Below are 21,714 nucleotides of genomic sequence, written 5' to 3'. Positions count from 1 at the left end.
AGGTAGGTCTTTGCTTCCCTTTATATTCCCAGCCCGGAGCCAGAGCAGGTGCTTAAGAAATGACTACTGATTTGATTTGAAGTAAAGATGTTAATCCATAACCGTAAGGACTCCAGGTCTCCGCAGACTCTGCGAAGGCCAAGCAGAGAATAGCGCTGGGGACTGAATTGGTTTAAGGAGTGATGGGAGGGATGGATGATGCAGGAGGCGGGGCTCGGCTGCGGAGGCAGGAGGACCAGGAGGCGGGGTCCGTGCTCTAGAGCCAGCCCCTTCCGCAACTCGGGGGGCTGGGCCAGGACGATGGCCGGCGCCCAGCCCGAGGCTGCTACCCCGGAGGCCACGGGTTTCGAGGATCTGAGCGACTCGGAGTTCCTTGACTTTCTGGAGCTAGGGTGAGACGTGGCCTGGTCGCGACTGGGAGAGGGAAGGGAGGCAGGGGTCACGGCCTAAGACCCCAAGAAGGCCTGGGAGATGAGGGCAACCCTCACCTGGTGGGAGCGCACACACTGCCATTCACCTCCAAACCCCCGGGGATGCTTCAAATGGCGAAGAGAAAGGCGAGAGGCATACCAAGAGAGCGAGGCAGAGATGCCTGGTTTTCCCTCCTTCTCTCTTCCCCTCTCTCTCCCTCCCTCCCTCCCTTTCTGTCTGTCTCCCTCTATCTTTCCATGTCTCCTTATCTTTCTTCCCCTCTATGTCTCTCTCCCTTCTTCCCTCTGTCTCTCCCTCCCCTCCCTCCCTATTTCTCCCTCTCCCTCCCTCCCTTTCTCTGTCTGTCTCCCTCCTTCTCTCTCCCTCTTTTCATGTCTCCTTATCTTTCTTTCCCTCTATGTCTCTCTCTATCCCTCTCTCTCCCTCCCCTCCCTCCATCTCTCTCTCTCCTCCCTCCCTCTCCCTTCATTTCTCCCTCCCTCTTTCTCCCTCTCCCTCCCTCCCTTTCTCTGTCTGTCTCCCTCCTTCTTTCTCCCTCTCTCTTTTCATGTCTCTTTATCTTTCCCTTTATGTCTCTCTCTGTCCCTCTCTCTCCCTCCCCTCCCTCCATCTCTCTCTCCCCCTTCCCTCTCCCTTCATTTCTCCCTCCCTCTTTCTCCCTCTCCCTCCCTTTCTCTGTCTGTCTCCCTCCTTCTCTCTCCCTCTCTCTTTTCATGTCTCTTTATCTTTCTTTCCCCCATGTCTCTCTTCCACTCTCTCCTTCCCCTCCCTCCATCTCTCCCCCCTCCCTCTCCCTTCATTTCTCCCTCCCTCTTTCTCCCTCTCCCTCCCTCCCTTTCTCTGTGTCTGTCTCCCTCCTTCTCTCTCCCTCTCTCTTTCCATGTCTCTTTATCTTTCTTTCCCTCTATGTCTCTGTCTATCTCCCTCCCTCGTCTCCCTCCCTCCCTCCCTTCCTCATCCCCCATATATCTCTTTGTGACTATCCATCTCTCACTCTTTCTCTTTCTCCCCCATATGTCCCTTTGCCCATCTCTGTCTCTCCTTTTCTCTCATTCTGTCTCTCTCTCCACACACCAAAGGGTTACCCCTGACTTGCTTGGCTCTAAGTCATCAGACTTGAAAGAATTAGAAAATGTGTTGCTGAACCGCTAGCTCAAAAGAGCAGAGGCTCCTTTCCTTTAAGAGGTGGGGAACTACAGGTGTGGAGTCTTACCTACCCTGTTAGGCATAGAGATAATTTGGTGGATTTTTGCTGGCTTCCTGGATGTGGAGTCAGAGGACTCTGGGTGCAACCCTAAATTCTGCTACTTGCTACTACTTGTGTGACCTTGGACATATTTTAATTTCTCTTGACCTCAGTTTCCTCATCTGTAAAATGAGAGGGTGGACTAAATAATCTTTGAGGTCCTTTCCAGCTCCAGTGAATTGGCATGTGCTTAATCTTTGTTCTTAGATGAGACTTAGTCAGGAGGAAAAGCAAAAACCATATTTTTAGAAATGAATATGATACAAAAGCAAAAAATCATCCATAAACTTTTTAAAAATTAGTTAATATATAAAGTCTATACCCCAAAAAGATTGAAGAAGAAAACCTTCTGTTTTAGTATCAAATTTAAGACAGAAGAGGGGTGATGGCTAGGCAATGGGGGTTAAGTGACTTGCCCAGGGTCACACAGCTAGAAAGTGAGCCAGTTCCCAAGTTTTTAAAGATGTTTGTCAACTGGAGAGAGTACCAGGCCTGGAGTTGGGAGGTCCTGGGTTCATACCTGGCCTTAGAGGTGGAATTTGAACCCAGGACTTCCCACCTCTAGGCTTGCCTCTCAATCCACAGAGCCACCTAGCTGCCTCCTAAAAAACTTATTTAAAAAAATTTATGGTAATTTTTTCAAGGTATTTGTATGTTTTTCTAAAGAGATTTCATTCAAATCTAGCCTCAAATACTTCTTAGCTGTGTGACCCTGGGCAAGTCACTTAATTCCCATTGTCTAGCCCTCATCACTCTTCTGTCTTAATATTGATATTAAAATAGAAAATAAGGGTTTAAAATAAATAAATAAAAGAAAGGGTCCATAGGCAGACCCAGATAGCCTATGGTGAGGAGAGGTAGCCATGACACAGAAAAGGTTAAGAATCTCTGTAATAGATATAGTAACATTTGAATTTCAGAAAGACCAGATTGGAACCCATGCTTTTCAGACTCAGCCTAGCATTATTTCTATTATGCCATGCTATAAAGCAGGGCTGGGGAAAAAGTGAGGGAGGGGACGGAAAGGAACAAATATTTATTAAACACCTCCCATGCCCTAAGCCCATGAGAAATACTCTCATTTGATGCTCATGCAACCCTGAGAGGCAAGTGCTATTCTTAGCCCCATTTCATGGATAAAGAAACTGAGGGAGGTCCTGGGTCCAGATCTGACCTCAGACACTTCCCAGCTGGGTCCCTTAACCCCCATTGCCTAGCCCTGATCACTCTTCTGCCTTGGAACTAATACTTGGTATTGATTCTAAGATGGAAGGTAAGGGTTAAAAAATAAAATAAAATAAATAGAGGCACATAAAAGTGAAGTGACTTACCCCAGGTGATACAGCTACATTTCTAAGGCCAAATTTGAACTCAGGTCTTCTTGACTGGAAGTCTAGCAGTGTATCCACTGTGCCACCTGACGATTTCTGGCTGGAAACTGAGTGTTGTATTTTTCAGAGATATTGAAGAGCTTGGGAACCAGCCGGGTTCCTCTGTGAGGAGCCCCAAGAAGCAGGTCAACTCTGAGGGCCCGAAGAAACGGAAGCGAGAGGCAGATGTCCCAACGCCGATGGAGAGGTTCCACCTCAAGTGCCTGTGGGTCACCGACCTGGCCACACAGAGTTGGTGTGAACAGCAGATGGTATACGGGAAGGAGCTTCCAGGCTTCCAGTCATCAGAGAAGGCTGCTGTCCTGGATACTGGAGCCAGCATTCACCTGGCCAGAGGTAAGGAAGAGTAGAGACATGTCCCTATGGGCCTGCATAAACCCCAAAGTGGGGGCCTCAGGGTGGATCAAGGGTTGGGGCTATCATGGTGCCCATTTTACAGATGAGCAAACCAAGGCAGAGATAGGTAAAATTATTTGCCCAGGGCAATAGAGTTATTTTTCCTCTATTACACTCTATCCACCTCACTCCCCTGCCAGATGCCTACAGATGAGAAGTTGAGGTCCAAAGAAGTTATAAGTGACTTGCCTGGGGTTGGGTGAGGGCAGCTGGATAGAGAGCCAGGTCTAGAGTTGTGACCCTGGGCCAGTCACTTGACTCCCCCATTGCCTAGCCCTTACCACTCTTCTGTCTTATTTAATAAATAAAATTGGGTGACCAAATGCATTAAAAATTTGGTTTGACATAAATAATAATGGTTAAAAAAATAAGAATTGTGGTCGCCATTTATAAAAGTTAGAGTTAAAACTATGAGTCAGTAGGCTGTAATAGCTTTAGTAACTTTATTACAGCAAGGTAGAGATAGTAAAGGGGGAAATGGAGGAGGTGATAGGGGAATTGTCTAGCCTACCAATCTAAGTCTGCTCCAAAGAAATCTAACTCGATCCCCAACAAAGTTCCAGTCTCCACGTAGAAGAGCAGGAGAGTCTCAGCCTCCAGGTTCCAATCTCCAAAGCAGAAGTCCTCCAACACAGAAGTCCTCCCTCAGAAAGTTGTAAAACCACTAAGAGCCTTGAGTACACACAAGGCCAAGACCACCAAGAATCCAACCAGAGCTCACACGCCCTAGGCTAACGGCCTCCAAGAATGAAGAGCCCAAGAACGTGCCAAGCAATGAATCAGCTTGAATCTCTCTCAGGCTCCCACTTAAATACAGTTTTCTCCATCCATCAGCTCTCCTCTTCACATCTCAGGAATCAATCACAGCCTCTCAATTTGCCTGGCACTGCCCAGGGCAGGGCAGTGCTTGTGGTCTGTTAGGGGTGAACTTTCTTTGTTAGTGACTTATTAAGTGTTAACTAAGGGTACTGTAAGTTCTTGATTAATTAATTTAAAATAGACAAAGGGAATAAAAAAATTCCCTTTCACACATAGCCAATACACAGTACTGATTCTAAGATGGAAGGTAAGGGTTTTAAAAAAAGAAGGCACTGGACTTAAACTGAGTCACCTTGGTAGAGGGGGTGAGCAGGGCCAATTCCCTTCCTTCCCTCTTTCCTTCATATCTTTCATTCTTTTTTCCCTTCCCTCCCTCCCTCCCTCCCTCTCTCTCTCCCTCCCTCCCTTCCTCCCTTCCTCCCTTCCTCCCTTCCTTCCTTCCTTCCTTCCTTCCTTCCTTCCTTCCTTCCTTCCTTCCTTCCTTCCTTCCTTCCTTCCTTCCTTCCTTCCTTCCTTCCTTCCTTCCTTCCTATCTTTCATTCTTTTTTTCCTTTCCTTCCCTTCTGCCTTAGAATCAAAACTAAGTATTGGTTTCAAGGCAGAAGAACAATAAGGGGTAGGCAATGTGACTTGCCTAGGGTCACACAGCTAGGAAGCATCTGAGGCCAGATTTGAACTCAGGACCTTCTATCTTTAGGCCTGACTCTCAATCCATTGAGCCACCTCACTGCCCCAAAACCCATTTATTTCTAAGAAGGTAAAAACATGGTTGGAAATATTTATCCCTTTTTTGAACTGGTCATGGGATTCTTTAACACATTTTGCTTTATGACATAAAGTATCCCAAAAGTATTTTTTAAACCCTTACCTTGCATCTTATAATTGATAAAAAGTGATACAAAGTTTCAATTCTGAGAGAAGAACAGTTAGGGCTAGGCAATTGGGGTTAAGTGACTTGCCCAGGGTCACACAGCTGGTAAATAAATGTCTGAGGTCAAATTTGAACCCAGAGTCTCCCATTTCCAGGCCTGGCTCTCTATCAACTGAGCCACCTAGCTGTCCCTCCCAAAAGTCTTAGTACAATTTTAAGCTAAACTTTAGACAGTATTGACTTTTGGGACATCTTGTATAATTACAATATAACATAACTAGCATGTATCTAGTATTTTAACATTTGCAGAGCATTTTGGAAATATTATGTAAGTTGATCTTCACAATACCCCTGGGAGATAGGTGCTATTATTATCTCCATTTTACAGAAGAGAAAACTGAGGCAGATAGAGGATCAGTAACTTGACCAATCACAACTAGTAAGTGTCTGAAGGTGGATTTGAACTCAGACCTTCATGCCTCCAAGTTCAGCACTCTCTCCACTGAGCCACCTAGCTTCCAGAATTCTAAACCACATGTTTCCTGAATTATGAAGTGTTCTATATTCAGCATACATCTCAGGCAGAAGAATTCTCTGTTCTCAGCAAAACTGAGTGAGGATGCCATGATAAGGTATGAAGAGTGAAGGGCAGGCTTGACACAAAAGGTCTAAGCCATCATCAGTGTATGGGGCTATGTGGTGTGATGATTCTCAGGAAATGGCAAGAGAAGAGAGTTAAAGATGGTCCTGATTGGGATCCTTGTGGCATACTAGATGGCTGCCTCAATGGTGGCCAGGACTACATGTACCCTGGGTGAAGATCTCTTCTATGTGCCCTTCAGTGAGAGAGAAAAAGACACAGACAGACAGAGAGGGAGAGGGAGAGAGACAGACAGACAGACAGACAGACAGACAGAGAGGGAGTGGGAGACAGAGAAGGGGAGAGAGAGAGAGAGAGAGAGAGAAAGAGAGAGAGAGAGAGAGAGAGATCGAGGAAGAGAGAGACAGAGAGGGAGACAGAGAAGGAGAGGAAGAGAGACAGACAGACAGAGAGGGAGAGGGAGAGAGACAGACAGACAGAGAGGGAGTGGGAGACAGAAGGAGAGGGAGAGAGATATCGAGGAAGAGAGAGACAGAGAGAGACAGAGAGGGAGACAGAGAAGGAGAGGAAGAGAGACAGACAAACAGAGAGGGAGAGGGAGACAGAGAAGGAGAGGAAGAGAGAGAGAGAGAGAGAGAGAGAGAGAGAGAGAGAGAGAGAGAGAGAGAGAGAGAGAGAGAGAAAGAAGGAGGGAGAGAGACAGGAGATCGAGGAAGATAGAGAGAGACTGAGAGAGAGACACACAAAGGAGATCGAGGAAGAGAGAGAGAGAGAGAGAGAGAGAGAGAGAGAGAGAGAGAGAGAGAAGGGAGAAGAGAGAGAGATGAGGGAGAGAGAGGCAGACAGACAGACAGACATAGGGAGGATAGCTAGAGCTCTGTATTTTTCCTAGCACAAGGAGAGAAGACCAGAAAGCACCTAACATTTACTAACCTGTTTCTTCTTTCAGAGCTGGAACTCCATGACCTTGTGAGCATCCAAACTTCCAGTAAAGAAGATAGCTGGGCAGTGAAGCTGCTGAACATTCTATCTATGGTGCCCATCCTGCAATCAGGTAAGGGGACTTAGGCATCAGGGGCCAGTGAATCTGACCCCATCCCCACCATCACAGAGATGAAAGAAAGGATGCTGTTAGATGCCAATTTCTTCAAGTATCCAGCTTGATTCCCTTCCCAAGTCTGAACCACTGGAGTGGTCCTAGAACATCCATTTCCACAGCTACAATCCCTCCTCTGCAAAGAGAGGAGGGGGGCCATCATAAAGCTCTCCTTGGGGACCAAGCCTAGTCTTTAAAATGCCAGGAAAGGCAGCAGCCTTCCCGGCCAGCTTGAGTGGGCTGCATTGGTTTCAGCTGCTGACACTCTGTGGGCTAGAGAAAAGACAGTATAAATGAGAAGAATTCAGAGATGAATAAGAAGACATACGAACGGATGCAGAGTAAAGTAAGTAGAACCAGGAAAGGAATTTACGCAATGACACAACATTGTAAATGGAAAGAACAAAAAATGAAACTGAGCACCATGTCAATTTTTTTCCAAATCCCTTACCTTCTATCTTAGAATCAATACTGTGGGTTCAAGACAAAAGAACTGTAAGGGCTAAGCAATGGTGGTTAAGTGATTTGTCCAGGGTTACACAGCTAGGAAGTGTCTGAGGTCAGATCCTTTGGCCAGTACCCAGGTCCTCTCCACTCTAGTCCTGGCTCTTTATCCGCTGAGCTACTTAGCTCCCCCTGCCCCCTCAATTTAATTACTAAACTTGCCCCCCAAAGAGAGATAGGTGCTATTATTACCCCCATTTTACAGATGAAGAAATTGAAGCAGGTCAAGGTTAAGTGACTTGCCCAGGGTCACACAGCTAGTAAGTGTCTGAGTTTGGGTTTGAACTCAGGTCTTCCTGACTTCATGTTCTTTATACAATGAGCTACCTAGCTTTCCTCAACAAGAAAGATTACAGAATTGATTTACAGTAGGATCATATGTGAAACCTGAGATGTTGCTAACTTCTCATGCTTTGGGTTTTTCTCCCTAAATTCAGGACTTATTGAATTCAATGTGTACATTGAAATGGGAGTTTTCTTTCCCATCTATGGATATGGAAAGAATATATAACCAAAAAGAGATAAAGAAGATCACAGAACTAGGTCTGAATCTCAAATAGTTTAAAGAAAGAGGAATAGGACCCATAACTACAAAAATGTTTATAGTAGCTCCTTTTTTTTTTTAAACCCTTACCTTCCGTCTTAGAATCAATACTGTGAATTTGTTCTAAGGCAGAAGAGCAGTAAGGGGGCTGGGCAATGGGGGGTCAAGTGACTTGCCCAGGGTCACACAGCTGGGAAATGTCTGAGGTCAGATTTGAACTAGGCCTGGTTCTCAATCCACTGAGCTATCGTAGCTCCATTTATCAGGGAAAAGATCTGCAAACTCAGGGGCTACCCATTAATTAGGGGATGCATGAACACCTAATGATATAGGAATCTAATAGAATGCTATTGTGTCATATGAAGTGATGAAAGTGGTGGTTTCAGAGAAACCTTAAAAAAACAATTATTATGTGAATTGTTGTACTATGAAGTGAGTAGAACCCAGAGAATAGTTTGTACAATAACAACAATATTGTAAAGATAAACAATTTTGAAAGACTTGAGAACATTGATAAATGCAATGACCAAGCCCATTTCCAGAGGGTCGATGAAGAAACATGCTACCTTGAGAAGAGAGTTAATGAACTCAAGATGTAGAATGGGGCAGGGTGGAGCCAAGACGGTGGAATAAAGGTAGGGACTTGCCTGAGCTCTCCCAAATTCTTCTCCAAACAACTTCAAAATAGATGATAAAAATGAATTCTGGGATGGCAGAATGAACAAAAGGATGAGGTGAAACAATTTTCCATTCCAAAACAACTTGGAAAATTGGCAGGAAAGGTCTGTCTCAAGAGGGTGAGGTTGGAATGCAATCCAACACAGGAAATGGCCCAGAAAGGCAAAAACAGACCTTGGGGATGCATGTATTGGCTGAAGCTCTAGCTCTCAGCCTACAAGCAATAAGGGGGCTAGATAATTGGTCAGAAGGAGATTATAGATGATTCTTTGCTATCCCTAGAAGCAGGACTCTTTTGCATTGTTCACACTTGGTTCTGGGTCATAGCCCCAGGGTAAGGAGGAAAACTAATATACCAGAACATTTGACCAAAGGGGAGTAGGGACCCTGGTCACAGTTCCAGGGTGGAAAAGAGTGCTTCTGACCACTCACAGACCAGAACACAAGCTGGGACAATAGTGACCACACCTCTCCTTAGATCATACCACTATAGAAGAATGAAAATTAGCAGAAACAATAACACCAAAAACCTGAAGCTTAGGATTGTGCTCCCCCACCCCAGGGGCAAAACCCAATTTTAACAGTTAAAAATTAAGAAATAGACTGGAAAAAATGAGCAAACAACAAGAAAAACTCTTAATCATAGAAAATTACTATGGTGACAGGGAAGATCAAAACACAAACTCAGAAAACAACAAAATCAAAGTAGTGCTATCCAAAGTCTCAAAGAAAAATGTGAATTAGTTTTAGGTTCCAAAAGAATTTCTAGAAGAGCTCAAAAGAGATTTTTAAAAATCAAATATGAGAGGTAGAGAAAAAATTGGAAAAAAGAAATGAGAGTATGCAAGAAAATCGCACACACATAAAAGAATCAGCTTGGAAAAGGAGGTACAAAAATACTGAAAGAAATAACACCTTAAAAAATCAGATAGGCCACATGGAAATAGATACAAAAATTCACTGAAGAAAAGAACTCTTTAAAAAGTAGAATTGGCCAAATGGAAAAAGAGGTATAAAAAAAACACTGAAGAAAATAATTTCTTAGAAATTGTAATTGGGAATGTGGAAGCTAATGACTTTAATCAAATATCAAGAAATAATAAAATCAAATCAAAAGCATGAAAAAATAAACAATGTGAAAAATCTCATTGGAAAAATAACTGACCTAGGAAACAGATCAAGGAAAAACTGTTTAAGAATTATTGCACTAGCAGGCAGCTAGATGGATCAGTGGATTGAGATCAAGGCCTAGAGATGAGAGTTCTAGGTTCAACTCTGACCTCAGATACTTCTTAGCTGTGTGATCCCAGGCAAGTCACTTAACCCCCCATTGCCCAGTTCTTATCATTTTCTGCCTTAAAATCAATACACAGTATTGAATCTAAGACAGTACATAAGGGTAAAAAAAGAAAAAGAAAAGAAAAATAATTTCCAGACTACCTGAAATCCATGATCAAAAAAAGAGTCTAGACATCATATTTCAGAAAATTATCAAAGAAAACTACCCTGATATCCTAGACCCAGAAAGTAAGATAGAAGTTGAGAGAATCCATTAATCACCTCCTGAAAGAGATCTCAAAATGAAAACTTCCAAGGAGGGAGCCAAATTCTAGAACTTGAAAATATTGCAAGTAGCCCAAAAGAAACAATCCAGATATCATAGTACTTCAAGTAGGATAATATAAGATTTAACAACGTTTACATTAAAGTATAGGAAAGTTTGGAATGTAATATTTTGAGAGGCAGAGGAGCAAGAATCATCCAATCTAGCAAAATTAAATAAAATCCTTCAGGTACTATTCAGGCATATCAAGCCAAGAGTAGAATTCCTGGGGTAGATAGATCAAAAAGGAGTCAATAATTCATTTTATTAATTTAGTAATTATTTTCTCCAATAATGAAGAACAGCTTTCTTAAAGATACCAAATCTTTTGGGTTGTTACTCATTACCAGAAGGCACCTACCAAGGACCTTGCCTACCTTTTCGCTATTTTTATTAAAATTGTACCAATTTGTGTTTGTGTGTGTGGGGGAGGGGGGTGACATCACTTTCATTTTCAAAAATACATCTTTCCTTTTCCTACTTTGAAAGTTCTCCCATGAAATAAAATATAACAAAAAGGAGGACAAAAAGGTAGTTCAGCAAAACTAACCAATACCTTGACTCATTCTGACAGTTTGTGCCATATTCCATACCCATAGTTCCCCTCTCTTCTGCAAAGAAGGGAAGGAGATGCATTTTCTCATGTTACTCCAATTATACACCATTCAATTCCAATGTTCTTTTCATGCTTGTTCTTTCCATTTTCATTATTGTAGTAATTGTGTGTTTTAATTGATGGTTTGCAGCAGTTCATTTAAGTCTTCTCTGTGCTTTTCTGTGTTCTTTATATTTGTTATTTCTTATGACTTGGTAATGTTCTAGTCCATTCCATTTCATCCTTATCTACTTAACTATTTCCTAATTGATAGCAGCTTACCTTTTTACCCCTAGAAACCCCCCACCCCCACCCCATTGTTTCCAAGCCCTGATTTAAAAGAAACAGAGGAGATACAATATTTATATGATGAGCTTTGGGCTCTGAGGACCTCCCTGTGTTGGATTTGGTTTGATTTTCCTTCATGACTACTGTGGAGAGGTAGAGAAGGCCAAGGCCAAGGAGAGAATGAATGAATTGCCTGTGAGTGATATCATCCTCTGTTCTTGGACAGGTGGGACAATTCGGGAATTCCCAGTCTTTGGGGAAGTAGAGGGAGTGTTCTTGGTTGGGGTAATTGATGAGCTGCACTACACTTCGAAGGGACAGCTGGAACTGGCTGAGTTGAAGACTCGAAGGCGCCCCATGATGCCACTGGAGGCCCAGAAGGAGAAGGACCGTTTCCAGGTAGGTGTGGCAGGATCCTAGATGTTAGAGTTATAGATTCAGAGAAGGAAGGGACCCCAGGGGATATCAGATTATAGGAGCCCTGGTCTAGAGCTAGATTAGACCTTAGAGGCTGACTCAGCCAGCTCAGTTTCTACATTTAGGATCACAAGTTTCCCATGACTGATTTCAAAATGACTGATCGAAAAACCTGAATAACATTTAGCAGGAAATGATATAAGAAAGATGCCCAGAACTTTTGAATACAGATAATTGACCAATATTGATAAATATTGAACAAGAATATATATACAGATTCTACTATATTTCATAGTTATATATACTCATGTATGTATATTATTATATTACAGATTATTAAATATTGTTATTCATCCTTCATTTTCTTTTCTTTTTTTAATTTCTTTTTAATTAGTTAATTTAGAATATTTTCCATGGTTACAAGAATCATGTCCTTTCTCTCCCCTCCTCCCACCTCTTCCCATAGTCGACACACAGTTTCATTGGGTTTTACATGTCTCACACTTCCATTGGAACCTAGACTCTGACCCTGGGACCTTGGGCTTGCCCAGAACCAGACTTCCATGTCCATACCCAGCCATTGCCAAGGCATCCAATTGGATATGTTCTCCCCTTCCTCCCTCTCTAGTGCCCTTCTTGTGTAGTTTTCTGCTATTAGAATGTAAGCTCCCTGAGGACGGGGATAATCCTGTTTGCATGTATCTGTAGCTTTAACTTAGTAGGGTGCCAAGAACAAGTAAGGGATTTAGAAATGTTTTTACTTTCCTCATTCACTGGCAAACAAAAATCTTGCAAATAGCCGGGAGAAAGAGCTGGAGCTCTGAAGGAGCACCAATGTGGCCCATCCAGATTCATTTTGGAGTCATGGAGAAATTCTAAAAGCAAAGGAACTCAAGCTACAAACCCAATTAACTTTTGCAGAACTGAAAGTAATCGTCAGCCCAAAGAAATGGATGTTCAACAAAAAAGAAACAGTCGAGGCAGTCCTGAAAAGGCAAAACCAACAAAATCCACCCACTAAATTGAACCAAATACTTGGTTTGCAAACACTGTAAAAAAAAGGCAAACACTAGAAAGCCAGATGGGCAGCAAGGTAGCTCAGTGGAGAGAGCACTGGGCTTGAAGTTAGAAGGACTCATCTTCATGAGTTAAAAATCTGGTGTGAGGAACCATGCCCAAAGGACGATAAAAGACTGCCTGCCCTTTGATCCAGCCATAGCACTGCTGGGTTTGTACCCCAAAGAGATAATAAGGAAAAAGACTTGTACAAGAATATTCATAGCTGCACTCTTTGTGGTGGCCAAAATTTGGAAAATGAGGGGATGCCCTTCAATTGGGGAATGGCTGAACAAATTGTGGTATATGTTGGTGATGGAATACTATTGTGCTCAAAGGAATAATGAACTGGAGGGATTCCATGTAAACTGGAACAACCTCTAGGAATTGATGCAGAGTGAGAAGAGCAGAACCAGGAGAACACAGTACAGAGAGACTGACACACTGTGGCACAATCAAATGTAATGGACTTCTCCATTAGTGGCAATGCAATGTCCCTGAACATTCCACAGGGATCTAGGAGAAAAAACACTATCCACAAGCAGAGGACAAATTGTGGAAGTAAAAACACCGAGGAAAAGCAACTGCTAGACTACAGGGGTTGAGGGGATATGACTGAGGAGAGACTCTAAATGAACACTTTGGTGCAAATACCAATAACATGGAAATGGGTTCGAATCAAGAACACTTGTGATACCCAGTGGAATCGCACATCGGCTATGGGATAGGTGGGGGGTTGGGGGGGGGAGAAAATGATCTGTGTCTCCAATGAATAATGCTCAGAAATGACCAAATAAAATAATGTTAAAAATAAAATCTGGTGTGAGATACCAGCCCCATGACTCTCGGCAAATTGCTTAATTTTGTTTGCCTCAGTCTCCTCATCTGTCAAATAAGGTGAAGAAGAAAATGGCAAACCACTCTGGAATCTTTGCCAAGAAAAACCCAAAGGAGGTCAGGAGTTGTACTGAAGCGACTCAACAATGACAACAGAAAGAGAGATAAGAACCATTATCAAGAAAAGGCTAAGTTACTCAGTCTGCTGTCTTATCTTTATAGACTATTTTAAAAATTAATTGGGCTATGCCTTAAAAGGAAGAACAAAGAGGGATCAAAGAGGGCGAAGGGGAACCTCGGAAGGATGAAAGAATCCGGAGAAGATAAACAGGAAGAACTCACCTTAACCTTATTGTTCTCTCTTGTGGAGATCAATATTTAGTAGGAAGGTAGCTGGAGGAATTTGGGGATGGGAAGGTAGGAGATAAGTTTGGGGACTGAGGTGGGCAATGTGCCCCTACCCAGTCCCGAGGGAGCAGAGGAGGAAGGGTTATTTCTTTAAACTCTCACCAAGAATGAAGGCTGTGGGAGAATAGGATAAAACCCATGGGAATAAATAAGTATCTTAAAAGAAGGAAGGGGGTAAAAACCAATAGTAGAAAAAAAGGAAATGGATAAGAACAAATATCTGTCTTCCCTTCGAATATGAATCTATTAAACAATCCAACAAGACCAAGAGAATGGCCATGGGTAAGAGAGCAAAAGCCAATATTTTGCTGCAGATGAAAACTAAGTCATGAAGAAATATATGTAATGAGAATGTCAGGTTGGAACAAAATTTACTGTAAGAGAATGAATGAATGAATGAATGAATGAAAGAAAAAGCATTTGTTAGGTATTTACTATGTGTCGAGCACTGTGGTAAATGTTGGGGGTACAAAGGGAAAAAAGCAAAGACTACTCTGCTGTTAGAGATTTCATATTTTAATTGAGGGAGATGATATGTAAAAAGTAAGATGGGCTACGAGATGTAGGGAAAGCCCAGAAGTCCAACGATTCATTGGTAGGGCTTACTGGAGATACAAAGAAGAAAGCAGTCCCTGTCCTCAGGAAGCTTACATTCTAATGGGGGAAACCACTCCTCTGGAGGAATGGTGTTTTGGTTTAGAAAGTCACTGTGTTAGGGACAGCTATCCTGTAGCTGGGAGGTCCCGGGTTCAAATCTGGCCTCAGACACTTCCTAGCTGCGTGACCCTAGGCAAGTCCCTTTACCCCCATTGCCTGCCTAACCCGTACCATTCTTCTGCCTTGGAACCAAGACATAGTATTGATTCTTAAGACAGAAGGTACGAGTTTAAAAAATGGTGATGGGGAACAGTTAGGTAGCTCAGTGGATTGAGAGTCAGGCCTAGAGCTAGAAGGTTCTGGGTTCAAATCTAAGGTCAGATACTTCCTAGCTATTTGACCCTGGCCAATTACTTAGCCTTTACCACTCTTCTGCCTTGGAACCAATACATAGTATTGATTCCAAGATGGAAGGTAAGATTTTTTAAAAAAAGAAAGTCACAGGGATGATAGGTAGAACCATACTTTCTACTAGCAATGGGCAACATTGTTGGGTCCTGGTTCCAGAGCTGGGGAAGTAGGGTCTCCATCTCAACAGGGCTGATGGCAAGAAGGTAACTGGGGTGTAGAATAAAGGACGACGTGGTCCAAGGGAAGCAATTAAGACAGTTTGGGCACTTGGGTGGGAGTTCCAGAGCTGAAAGAGTTCAGGATCTCTGGGCTTGGACTCTCCTACAAATGGGGCAGCCAAAGAGTGTCAGGCAAGAGTATGGCCAAGATATAGGCGCTCATTAAACATTCATTGGATTAGCTCAGCAAGCTAGAGAGGAGGGATGCAGCCATTTGTCAAATCATTGAGACACTGTCCCAGCCCCACAATTCATGGTAACCTAGACTAGAGTGGCAGCGGTGGGAGCCCAGAGGAAAGGAGATACACAAGACATTTCCAAGTGCTCTTTGGTCTCCTGGAGGTGAGAGAGTCAAGGTAATGATGCATTCAGGGAATGCTTCTCCTTTCCCAAAGTCATCTTCCTAAAGCACAGGCCACTCACTCTCTTGCTGAAAAATCTTCCATCTGTCTCTGGTATGAAATCCAAATTCCTCTGCGTAATATTTAGACACCCTCAGCCTGCCTTCCCAGATTTGTTTCCTGTCATTGTTGTTGGGTCATTCAATTGTGTTCAACTCTAAGTGACCCCCTGGACTTTGTTTGTGGTGTTTTCCTGGCAGATACTGAAGTAATTTGCTATTTTCTTCTTCAATGTCTCCCTGTTGTATAGAGTAGGAACTAAGGTAAACAGGATTAAGTGACTCATCCAGGGTCACACAGCTCATAAGTATCTAAGGCTGGATTTAAACTCAGATCTTCCTGACCCCAGGCCTGATATTTTATCCACTGTACCACTTAGCTGCCTTCATTTCGTATTACTGTCTCTCATCCACCCTCTGTTCCAGACAACCAGCCTCCTTATAGAGAACATTCCATCTTTTCTTCCCATTCCTTTGAATAGACTTTACTCCCCCATATCTAGAATACCCTCCCTCCCCATCTCTGCCTCTTAGAATCTCTAGCTCCCTTCAAGCTCGGCTTGTGGTGAAGGTACTGTCTCCTTCCAATGATTTCTTTATTTCTTTTAAACCCCTTTACCTTCTATCCTAGAATTGATAGTAAGTATTGGTTTCCGGGCACCAGGGTGGAAAGGGCTAGGGGTTCGGAGGTAAGTGACTTGCCCAGGGTCACATAGCTAGGAGGTATATGAGATCAGGATTAAATCTAGCACTTCCCTTGGTGAAAATGGGATGAACTCTCCCCTGCCCATTTTTAGATTAGATTTAATTACCAGAAGTGCAGACACCCGATATCCAGAGATATCCAGAGTCGCTCTCTGGCCCCTACAGGTGTCTTCTTATCCCTGCCTCTCTTCCAACTTCAAAATTCTAAGATCTTTCTTCTTCTGGTGAGATTATTTTACATTTACTTGGGATTTATTGTGTATTTCCTTCTCTGTGTACATGTTTTCTCATCCCAGTAGAATAGAAGCTCCCTGAGGACAGGGATTGTTTTATTTCTGACTTTGTATCTCTAACAGCACAGTACTTTGTTTCTAGTGGGTGCTTAATAAATGCTCCCTTTGAACTGAGTTTACAAAGTTCCCTTCTCAACAACCATGGGAGGTAGGCATATGTTTATTTATTTATTTAGATTCAGAAATTTTTATTTAATTAATTAATTAGGAATATTTTTCCATGGTTACATGATTCATGTTCTTTCCCTTCCCTCCTGTAGCTGACACACAATTCCACTGGCTTTTTCATGTGTCATTGATCAAGATCTATTTCCATATTATTGATATTTGCACTAAAGTGATTGCTTAGAGTCTGCATCCCCAATCATATCCCCCTCAACCCATGTGATCAAGCGGTTGTTTTTCTTCTGTGTTTCTACTCCCACGGTTCTTTCTCTGGATGTGAATAGGGGGCATATGTTTATTATACCCATTTTATAGACCAGAATCCGAGGCTCAAAAATTTTAATTCAATTTAGCAAACACGTAAGGAGGTATGGAAATGGCATGTGATTGTCTAGGGTCAAACAGGTTTTCCATTGTTTCCACTGCCCAGTAGGTGTCTGTCTGTTTTTTTCCAGTTGGTCCTGGTTCTGTTTGCCCTCACCATCTCCCCTCTTCCTTAGGTCAGCCTCTACAAATATATCTTTGATGCCATGGTGCGAGGCCAGGTGACATCTGCCAGCCTGGTTTGCCATATGAAGCTTTCCCCTGAGGTGCTGCTGGGGCCTGAGGTGCGGAACCATGCCCGGCAGGGAGGCTTCACCGTGAAGTCCTTCGGAGACCTCCTAGAGATCTCCTTCTTGTCCTTGACTCTGTCTGACCTTCCCGTCATTGATGCCCTAAAGATAGAGTACAGCCACCAGGAGACTGGCACCGTGCTGGGCACAGAGATGGTGGTCTTTGAGGAAAAACAGGTGAGGAGAGATGGAACCCTGGGGGAAGAGTTGCCCCTGGCACAGAGCCCATCCCTTCTCCTCCCCAAACCTCCCTCCTCTGCAGTCACCGGAGGGCCCTGCACCCTTTGGACTGAGGTGGCTAATTCAGCGTCCATGGAGGTTAGGCAGAGAGGCAGAGGATCAAAGATGCCCAAAGACCGGGAATGGCTGAGGAGTCAGGAAGGGGGCGACACCCTTAGGAACGCAGGACGCTCCATCTCCCACCTTTGTACCAGCTCTGTGCCCTGTACCTAGAGCACCCTCCCTCCCAATCTCCTTCTCTTCCCTTCCTCCAACACTCAGCTCTAGTGCCACCTTCTACATGAAGCCTTCCCTGACTCTCCCAACTCTATTTTTCCTCACTTCCTAACTGTATTTTTTCCTCGTTCTTATGTTTTTGCTTTTTCTTTGAACTCACAGCACTTAGCACAATCGCTGACACCCAGTAGGTGCTTTGATTGATATACATGTTGCCTCCCCTGATGGAATAGCCCTGTGAGGTATAGGCAGTGTGTCACCATCCCTGTTTTACAGATGGGGAAACTGAGGCTCAGAGAGCCAAAGTTACTGGCCCAGGATTACACAACTAGGAAATGTTTTAGAATTCATCTTATGATCCAAACTGAGGTCTTCCTGAATCCGTTAGAACTCATTTCATTCTTCAGTATTTGGGGAGACAAGGTCCATGCTCACAGACTGGCATGTGACGTATAATTCAGTGGCAAAGGGGCAGCTAGGTGGCAGACTGGGAGATGGGAGGTCCTGGATTCAAATTTGGCCTCAGCTACTTTCTAGCTGTGGGACCCTGGGCAAGTCACTTAACCTCCACAGCCTAGTCCTTATTCCTCTTCTGCCTTGAAACCAGTACATAGAATTGATTCTAAGACTTCAGGAAGGGTTTACAAAAAAAATTCAGTGGCAAATTCTGCACTCCAGACTCTCTGTTCTTTTGGGATTAAAAAAAGGTAGAGGTTGTCTCCTAGGTTGTGCTAGCTCATATCTCTCTTTCAACACCCCCCCTCCCCCAACATCTTTTTTAAAACAAATTTTATTGACTGCTTTCATTTTTATGTTAGTTATTTCTGGTTAAGAATCAGCCCTTCAGCCCCAAAGATGATCCTTCTCTTTTAACAAAGCAATATAGACTGCAAATGCACCATTCTGTACCTATAATTCCCCACCTCTCTACCTAAAGGACAAAAGAGCTGATCAGGCTGGTTCAGACTTGTGATTATGTGAGTGCCGGGAGACTCCCTCCACTTGCCAATAACATGTAACTTTAGAGAGTTGTGGAGGGCACTAAGAAACTAAGTGGGTTGTCCATTTTCTCTCTCTCTCTCTTTCTCTCTCTCTCTCTCTCTCTCTCCCTCTCTCTCTCCCTGTCTCTCTCTCTCTCTCTCTCTCTCTCTCTCTCTCTCTCTCTCTCTCTCTCTCTCTCTCTCTCTCTCTCTCTCTCTCCCTGTCTCTCTGTCTCTCTGTCTCTCTGTCTCTCTGTCTCTCTGTCTCTCTGTCTCTCTCTCTCTCTCTCTCTCTCTCTCTCTCTCTCTCTCCCTTTCTCTCTTCTCCCTCCCCCTTTTCTCTCTCTGTCTCTCTGTTTCTATGTCCCTCTCTTTCTTTCTGTCTCTGAGTTTTTCATTCCAGAAGTAGAATACGGAGTCCCAAGAGGTTTCTCTTTTACCAGCCATTCTGAATGGTGGCAAAATGATGTGCCACAGAAAGAGCCTTAACTTTAGAGTCCTAGGACTTGGCTTCCAATCCTGTTTCTTTCTGATGCTCACTGCCCGTGTGGTCTTGACCAAGTTATTTAATCTCTCTAAGACTGTTTTCTCCTCTGTAAAATGAGGGAGTTGAATAAGATGGCCTTTTTGTCACCTTCCCTGCCTGTATTAAGATATACAGAGTGAACAGATGGATGAAGAATTGGAAATGAGCTGAGTTAGGGTTGTCCTAACTTTCCTTGGTTTTCATCCCTGTAGGTAAAGGATAAGCTTCAGCACATATTGGGTACTGGACAGGACTCAGGGAAGCCAGGGAGTGGACTGAAGGAGGCATGGAAATGCCGGACATGCGACTATGCCGAGATCTGCCAATGGAGGAAAATGGTGGGATGAGGACACAGGAGCAACCTGCCAAAGAGATGACCAGATGAAGGGACCAGGAAGGCCCAGCAGGACAGCCTCCCTCCCTCCAGGCCATCCTTGACCAAGAGCCCCATGGGAGGGGTAGACTGGAGAGAAATTGTGATCCTGATTTGGGGAACACATTCATTTTTGACCCACAGCACTGTCTAACCTCTCAGTCTTCAGTCCCTTGCAGATTCACAATGTCGGCTTCAAGGATTATGGGAAACTCAGATATCCCTTTACTTAGGGATGAGTGTGGAAGGGTCTGGCTCCTCTATCAGTTCTCTGGCCCTCATCCTGGAGACTTGGAAGAGGTTGCTCAGTGACTGTCCATGTGACCACCTAAGATGGAACAGAGGAGGGAACATCTTAGGAGTAGTTGTAGCCTTTTTTTTTTCCCTATAAAGAAAATTCTGCTTTCTTGTCTTTCCCCAATAAAGACCTTTTAATTTCTCCAAAGCAGAAGGGCTCATGGCTCCCCAGTAACTGACCTTCCCAAAGTCACTTGTCAAATTAGCAGCATGGCTGTGGCTTGAGCCAGCTCTCCTGGATGGGATGCTTCAAGGGAGGGATGTCCTTGGGACACTGGCAGCAGCTGTCCTGACCTTTTCCATAATGCTTTTGACTTTTGTTTCATAAAAACTTTATAGCAACTGCATTTTCCAAATCAGTTTCATTCCCTTCCCAAGAGAACTCCCCTTAGTAACAAAGAGTAAAAAAGAAAGAGGAGAGGGATGTGAACATATCAAGCAAATATGATGCTATCTATACTCCGTGTTCCCTCGCTCCATAGCCCCTTCTCTGATGGAAGAGGTTACAGTTTCTGCTTTCTTCTTTGGGATGAAACTTCAGCACTATAATTCTATAACCTTCAGTTTGGACTTTTCTCCTTCCCTCCCTCTCTCCCTCCCTCCCTCCTTCCTTCCCTCCCTCCTTCCCTCCTTCCTTCCTTCCTTCCTTCCTTCCTTCCTTCCTTCCTTCTTTCCTTCCTTCCTTCCTTCCTTCCTTCCTTCCTTCCTTCCTTCCTTCCTTCCTTCCTTCCTTCCTTCCTTCCTTCCTTCCTCCTTCCTTCCTTCCTTCCTTCCTTCCTTCCTTCCTTCCTTCCTTCCTTCCTTCCTTCCTTCCTTCCTTCCTTCTTTCCTTCCTCCCTCCCTCCCTCCCTCCCTCCCTTCCTTCCTTTCTCCCTTCCTTCCTTTCCTCCTTTCCTCCCCTTCCTATTTCAGCACTTTTGACCTCTAAGCAGCCACGTGGTTCCCCTACCCAGAGGCCCACCATAATAGAATTCTTCACCATACCCAGAAGTTTTTACTTTTCAAAGCTCATCTGTATTATCACCTGTGATTCTAGGAGTTAGATGGGGGCAGGAGTTAGACTTCTTACTTGATAGAGGTATAAATAGGGAGGAGGGAATAAACATTTATTTATTTTTTATTTTAATTTATTTAGTCAATTTAGAACATTATTCCTTGGTTACAAGAATCATATTCTTTCCCTCCCTCCCCTACCCCCACCCTTCCTGTAGCTGATGTGCAATTTCATTGGGTATTACTTGTGTCCTTGATCAGAACCTATTTCCATGTTGTTTACACTAGGTATTCATTCAGAGTCTACATCCCCAAGACCCATGTATTCAAGCAGTTGTTTTTCTTTGGTGTTTTACTCCCACAGTTTTTTCGTCTGAATGTGGATAGTGTTCTTTTTCATAGATCCCTCCAGATTGTTCATGATCACTGCATTGCCACTAATGGAGAAGTCCATTACATTCAATTGTACCACAGTGTATCGGTCTCTGTTCCCTGGTTTTGCTCCTTTCGCTCTGAAACAATTCCTGGAGGTCTTTCCAATTCACATGGAATCCCTCCAGGGAATAACATTTATTAAGTGCCTATTTGTGACAGGCACTGAGCTAAATGCTTTACAAATATTCATTTGATCCATACCAAATCATAGACTTATCAGAGGAATAGAAAATATTTCATATGGTGCTGTTAAAGTTCATGGAGCACTTTAGTTAAAAAAAAAAACCCTTCCCTTTCTCTCAGAATCAGTACTAAGTATTAGTTCAAAGCAGAAGAGCCATAAGAACTAGGGAGTTGTCCAGGGTGATACCACTAGAAAATATCTGAGACCAGATTTGAACCAGGAACTCCTATCTCCAGGCCTATCCACTCAGCCGGCTACCAGTCCCCATGGAGCACTTTAAATAGA

The 21,714-nt window shown here is 43.6% G+C and overlaps 1 protein-coding gene across 1 annotated transcript; it reads left to right on the top strand.

The window, feature by feature from the left end:
- Nucleotides 1–237: 237 nt before the first annotated feature.
- On the top strand, nt 238–19,965 carry EXO5 (exonuclease 5). Its single transcript, XM_056819648.1, has 6 exons — nt 238–392; nt 3,137–3,405; nt 6,706–6,810; nt 11,291–11,463; nt 17,072–17,362; nt 19,360–19,965. The coding sequence occupies exons 1-6, from the start codon at nt 301–303 to the stop codon at nt 19,492–19,494; spliced, it is 1,065 nt and encodes a 354-aa protein (XP_056675626.1). The 5' UTR covers nt 238–300; the 3' UTR covers nt 19,495–19,965.
- The last annotated feature ends 1,749 nt before the right edge of the window (nt 19,966–21,714 follow it).

The sequence above is a fragment of the Monodelphis domestica genome, chromosome 2 (genome assembly GCF_027887165.1).
Source record: "Monodelphis domestica isolate mMonDom1 chromosome 2, mMonDom1.pri, whole genome shotgun sequence".
Taxonomy (NCBI): domain Eukaryota; kingdom Metazoa; phylum Chordata; class Mammalia; order Didelphimorphia; family Didelphidae; genus Monodelphis; species Monodelphis domestica.
This window is presented reverse-complemented; position numbering and strand designations above follow the sequence as displayed.

Excerpts from the sequence above, each read along its gene's own strand:
- EXO5 (XM_056819648.1), top strand. The coding sequence starts at position 301 with ATGGCCGGCGCCCAGCCCGAGGCTGCTACCCCGGAGGCCACGGGTTTC. Across the intron at positions 393-3,136 it reads CTTGACTTTCTGGAGCTAGG|AGATATTGAAGAGCTTGGGA; the intron begins GTGAGACGTGGC and ends TGTATTTTTCAG. Across the intron at positions 6,811-11,290 it reads GGTGCCCATCCTGCAATCAG|GTGGGACAATTCGGGAATTC; the intron begins GTAAGGGGACTT and ends GTTCTTGGACAG.